General features: G+C 36.3%; 1 protein-coding gene across 1 annotated transcript; it reads right to left on the bottom strand.

Moving 5' to 3' along the window:
* Positions 1-1862: 1862 nt before the first annotated feature.
* On the bottom strand, positions 1863-2789 carry LOC116046670 (olfactory receptor 6N2-like). Its single transcript, XM_031295068.1, has one exon. The coding sequence runs from the start codon at positions 2787-2789 to the stop codon at positions 1863-1865; it is 927 nt and encodes a 308-aa protein (XP_031150928.1).
* Between the last annotated feature and the right edge of the window lie 3590 nt (positions 2790-6379).

Genomic DNA, 6379 nt, shown 5'->3' with positions numbered 1-6379 from the left:
CAGAGGAATTGTGGAATGTAGTTCAATGGTCCTGGGCTGGAATACCTGTTCACAGGTGCCAGAAGTTGGTCGACTCCATGCAACACAGATGTGAAGCAGTTTTCAGAAATAATGGTTATGCAACTAAATATTAGTGCAGTGATTCAAAGTAAAGCAAACCCTTGAGACATTTTTCAGTTCATACAGTAAATGTTTGAGTTTGTAAAGAAAAATGCAAATACTGCTATTTTTTTGAACAGCCTAATATTCCTTTTTCTTCACTTTCTGTAAAGGTATAACACAAACTTGATCAATTTTGGTCATGTTTTGATTTGGAATTGAATGTGCAGTGTTCCCACTGCATTGATATTATGGAATTAAAAGCTATTCTAAGGATTTTGAGCTTTATTCACTTTTTTTTAAAATCACACTGCTATTATTCTGAACACAACTGTAAGTACTAGCATCCCTGCACTGGCTACCTGTCACATACAGGATTCTTTTATTTGTTTTTAAAGCCATACACGTGCTGGACCCCCTGTACATTTCCGAACTTTTCAAAACTTTTTTTAGATCTTTAGAGGCATTGCTTTAATTGTTCCATGATCGAGGCAGGTGGGTAAGGGAGAAGAGGCCTTTGTGGTTCCTAAGCTTTATAATAGCCTTCCGCTTTCAATGAAGTGTTCCCCCTGCATTGACACTTTTAAGACACAATTCAATACTTTGATGTTTTCCATGGCTTTTGGTTGCTCTTGGTGATTTAAGTATTTTAGTATGTTATAGTCAATCATTGTTTAAATTGATCTTAACACGTTCCATAGGTGTTTCAGGCCCAGACTTGTAACAAATTCACAGCTCTGCTCAAGAAAACAACAAAATAATAAAGTTACAAATAATAATGAGAAATGCCTGGGAGAGGACATTTAAGGAAATATCCTTACGTCTATGAACGGCTGTGTGTAGAATAAAAGCTTTGAATGGGAAATAACAAATATTTCAGAAAGTACAGGAATATAAATAGTTCCATAAATACAGAATCAGTTCTGCAGTTCATGATTTACCCAACTGAGGCTGTGAGTTCCCTGCACAGGGCTGGTTTTCTTGTTTCTCATGGGGGTTTCACGGATATGTGCATTTGTGTAACAGCTGCTTATTGCAAATAAGGTATAGTCCACAAACAGTGTTAATAACAAAACAGATATGACAGAAACCAAAATATGGTCCCTGTTACTCTCTTTATTTTTCCAGAATGAAATTAAAAACCACTTTTTGCATGCAGTATTTGCAAAATCAGAGACTGACAGATTCAGATAACTTTATTAGTCCCTAAGGGGCAATTCAGTTATACAGCCAACCCATCCATTAAGAGTTAAAGTTAAAAAGTGCATAAACATACAATGTATATATGTTTAAAAAAATAAATAAAATAATAATAATAATAATAATAATAATAATAATAATAATAATAATAATAATAATAATAATAATAGTTTAAAGTTTAACTAAAGACAGATATGCACTTTTGCAATCAAGGCTGTTCAATTAAACGCCTTGGAATTTTCAATCAGATGACAATGAAAACATAGTATTCATACATTAATTCCAATACTGGTAATGAAGTTTAACTTTACTACAGAAACAAACTTGAAACTTCAACATTTAGTGAAACTAAAACAGAAAACAATGTGATTACATGATAAGATAAAAGCATTTTTAAAGATCAGCAGAAAAAATGTGAAGCTAACTATGCTTTTCATTACTTCATTACTACTTACTTTTCATGGTTATGTCAATTAGAAACAAATCCTTGAATTAAATGCCTTCCATGAATGAGATAAATCACAAATTTGCATTATTATTACATTATTACAAAAGTAAATGTATTAGTTTAATTTGTCTTCACTAAACAATCTCTTTAGGTGTTTATAAATTTCTTTCATTTTCAGTCCATATATGATTGGATTAGAAAGGGGATGATATAAAATCATTTGTAAAGACATAAATAAACGTACAGTTTTGGGAACATTTGTTTCCAGTCGAGCTAGAAGTACATCAAATGTAGTCAAACAGGAAAAGTTGATCAGAACCAACAGGTGGGGTAAACAGGTCTGTGCAGCTTTTCTCCTGACTTCTCTACTACTTCGATAGGTTATTATAAGTATCCTGGTGTATGTAAAAAGTATGAAGAGTACAGGGAGAGGTACAGTACTTACTAAAACAACCAAGCCATATATATTCAGCACTGTCAAACTCACACAGTGAAGATTCTGAACTGTGCTGTTGCAAATTATTCCTTTCAAAATAAAGTTACACAGTTTTCTATTAGCATTCAGTAACGTTCCCCCTGAAATCTGACAAGCAGGTAGAATCCAAGCTAAAATCAGGAACATTTTAACAGTTGTTTTTCTCATGATAGTTGGATATTTCAGAGGTTTACATATAGACACATATCTGTCATAAGCCATGACTGACAACAGGAAAAATTCTGAAGAGGCTAGAGTGTAATATATAAACCCCTGAAAGAGACAGCCTGAATAAGATATGATCTGTTTTTCAGATAAAAAGTCAATCAAAAGCTTTGGATAGATAGCAGTGCTGTAAAGAAGAGAGTTGATTAACAAAGCTGCAATGAAAATGTACATAGGTTCATGGAGGGATTTGTTAATCACTATGATGCACACAATAGTGGAATTACTGCAAATTATTAGAATATATGCTGTAAACATGATCACAAAATAAAGATATCTGTATTTCTGCACTTCCACATGCCCATCAAAAGTTATATATGTTACATTTAATTCATTATCCATTAAAATTGTCTGAAATGAAATGTTAATGAATAAAACAGGTATATCACTAGAAGTCTCATATCACCTGAGATTGTCTTATTAAGTCAATAGTACCTGACCTTGATACACACTGGTGTGGTCCAGCAAACACAGACATTGGATCTGAGATATGTTTGAGTCAGTGAGAAGTTTTTATCAGACTGCATCAACCTCCATGGATCTCATTAATCTCTCCAAAGGAAAAGTTACTAACATGTAAACAACTTGATCAAACTCTGGAGGCCTGACCTCATAGTTGTTGTTAGACTTTGTTTGCTCTGGTTGTCTGAGTCTGTGTGATCAAACTGCTGAGACCTTGAGACCTAAACCCATAGATATTGTTGGGCTTTGTTTGCTTAGGTAATGTGAGTCAGTCACATTGTATTGCACCACGTAAAAAAATGTCTAATCACAACAAGATTAAACTGTATCTGCTTGTGCATTTAGTTTTGTTGGAGCACCTTTGGTGCTGAATTTACTAAATGTGTTTTTCGGGGTTACCTCCAGGACTTGCCTATCAGTGAGGTTGCGGTAGTCCAGACCTTTATATTTTTTCTGAGGTATATGAAAGATGTGAAAAAATAGATATTTAGTTTAGTTTCTTTCTTTCACAGAGCATAAGAAACAAATTACACTAAAGAAAACAAATATACATACATACATATATACATACATATGTATATATATATATATATATATATATATATATATATATATATATATATATATATATATATATATGGCAATAACAGTCAAAATAAAGATAATGGAACAGTGACTAGAAATAGTAATCGTAGTAGTTCATAGCATAGCAGGGCACTGCAGGGCGTTACAGGACATAGCATGGAACAGCAGAGCATTGCAGGACGCAGCAGGATGCAGCAGGACACTGCAGGGCACCGCAGAGCGTAGCAGGGTTTAACAGGGCATAGCAGGGAGTGCAGCAGGACCACAGTGACAGCTGCAATCATGATTTTGGTGCCACCCTAAGCCAAGGAAACATTTTGGGCAAAAAAAAACAAAACATAAGGACTCTGGGGAATAAGCTCCCCAAAGCTAGGTTAGGAACAAGCATTTTTGGGACATGGATGCACACAAATGGAAAGAGAGAAGAGAGAGAAGCTCAGTGTGTCAAAAGAAGTCCCCTGGCAGTCTAAAACTATTACAGCATAATTAAGAGAGACAGGTTAAAGAGGTGTGCTTGGTCAGGCTAGAACTCTCCCCAACCGGATCGGGCTGTACTGGCCTGCCTCCCTCTACTTTGATTATATTATTGATTATATGGTAAATTAATCTGAGGACTATGAAGAGAAGCAGGGGGGCTGTGCTAGCCGGACGCTGCAACTCCTCACTCCCTAACTATAAGCTTTAACAAAGAAGAGGGTTTTAAGTTTACTCTTAAATGTGGTGACGGTGTCTGCCCCCCGAACCCAAGTTGGGAGCTGGTTCCACAGGAGAGGAGCCTGATAGCTGAAGGCTCTGGCTCCCATTCTACTTTTAGAGACTGTAGGAACCACAAGTGAGTCTGCATTCTGGGAGCGTAGTGCTCTAGTGGGACAATAAGGTACTAAGAGGTCCTCAAGATATGATGGTGCTTGACCATTTAGAGCTTTGTAGGTCAAGAGAAGGAATTTAAATTATATCCTGGATTTTACAGGAAGCCAATGCAGAAAAGCTAATACAGGAGAAATATGATCTCTTTTCTTAGTTCTTGTCAGAACACGGGCTGCAGCATTCTGGATCAGCTGTAGAGTCTTAAGGGACTTATTTGAGCATCCTGATAATAAGGAATTACAATAGCTGGAAGTAACGAATGCATGGACTAGTTTTTCAGCATCGTTTTGAGACAGGATGTTCCTGATTTTGGCAATGTTACAAAGGTGAAAAAAGGCTGTTTGTTTTAAGTGGGCGTTAAAGGATATATCCTGATCAAAAATAACTCCTAGATTTCTGAGAGTAGTGCTAGAGGCCAGAGCAATACCATCCAGAGTAATTATATCTTTGGATAATGAGTTTCGGAGGTGGGTTTAGGGCCCAGCACAATAACTTCAGTTTTGTTTGAGTTTAACATCAGAAAATTGTAGGTCATCCATGATTTTATATCTTTAATGCATTCTTGAGTTTAGCTAGTGAAAGTTAATTGAGTGTTTCCTAATAATATTGCCTAGAGCAGGTATCTTCAACAGGGGGTCCGGGTTCCCTAGGGGCCCCTCAGAGTCACTGCAGGGGGAGGCTCCAAATTATTGTTACTTTTTGAAAGTTTTTTCAAAAATTAAAAAGTCTTAACATGATTCCAACATATTATTAGCAAATATAACTCCCCATTGATGGTAGGCTTACTGGCCAATAGGTAATGTATTTACTAAGGTAGCCATCCACAGATACAGTTCATCCTAAAGGATTGACTGTTCCACATGTCTGTTTAACATTAAAACATGATTTATAAAATCATGCCAACAATTATTAGGCTATTTATAAAGCTTAGTATTCTATGCAAAAAACTGCATCTATAAATGCTTCAGGTTGCCCTAAAAGCTATTGTAGGGCCAGATTAATATGCAATTTAATTTTATACAATATACAGTTGTGTTCAAAATAATAGCAGTGTGATTTAAAAAAAGTGAATAATGCTCAAAATCCTTAGAATAGCTTTTAATTCCATAATATCAATGTATTGGGAACACTGCACATTCAATTCCAAATCAAAACATGACTAAAATGGATCAGGTTTGTGTTATACCTTTACAGAAAGTGAAGAAAAAGGAATATTAGGCTGTTCAAAAAAATAGCAGTATTTGCATTTTTCTTTACAAACTCAAACATTTACTGTATGAACTGAAAAATGTCTCAAGGGTTTGCTTTACTTTGAATCACTGCACTAATATTTAGTTGCATAACCATTATTTCTGAAAACTGCTTCACATCTGTGTTGCATGGAGTCGACCAACTTCTGGCACCTGTGAACAGGTATTCCAGCCCAGGACCATTGAACTACATTCCACAATTCCTCTGCATTACTGGGTTTTGCCTCAGAACCAGCATTTTTTATGTCACCCCACAAGTTTTCTATGGGATTGAGGTCTGGGGATTGGGCTGGCCACTCCATAACATCAATCTTGTTCATCTGGAACCAAGACTTTGCTCGCTTACTGGTGTGTTTTGGGTCATTGTCTTGTTGAAAGACCCATTTCAAAGGCATTTCCTCTTCAGCATAAGGCAACATGAGCTCTTCAAGTATTCTGATGTATTGAAACTGATCCATGATCCCTGGTATGCGATAAATAGGCCCAACACCACAGTATGAGAAACATCCTCATAACATGATTTCTGCACCACCATGCTTTACTGTCTTCACAGTGTACTATGGCTTGAATTCAGTGCATGGGGGTCGTCGGACAAACTGTCTGCGGCCCCTAGACCCAAAAAGAACAATTTTGCTCTCATCAGTCCACAGAATGTTGCACTATTTCTCCTTTGGGCAGTCAATGTGTCCTTTGGCAAATTTCAACCTATTCAGTATGTGTCTTTTTTTCGGCAATGGGACTTTGCGGGGGCTTCTAGCTGATAGCTTA

The sequence above is a fragment of the Sander lucioperca genome, chromosome 8 (genome assembly GCF_008315115.2).
Source record: "Sander lucioperca isolate FBNREF2018 chromosome 8, SLUC_FBN_1.2, whole genome shotgun sequence".
In the NCBI taxonomy this organism is placed as follows: Eukaryota; Metazoa; Chordata; class Actinopteri; order Perciformes; family Percidae; genus Sander; species Sander lucioperca.
This window is presented reverse-complemented; position numbering and strand designations above follow the sequence as displayed.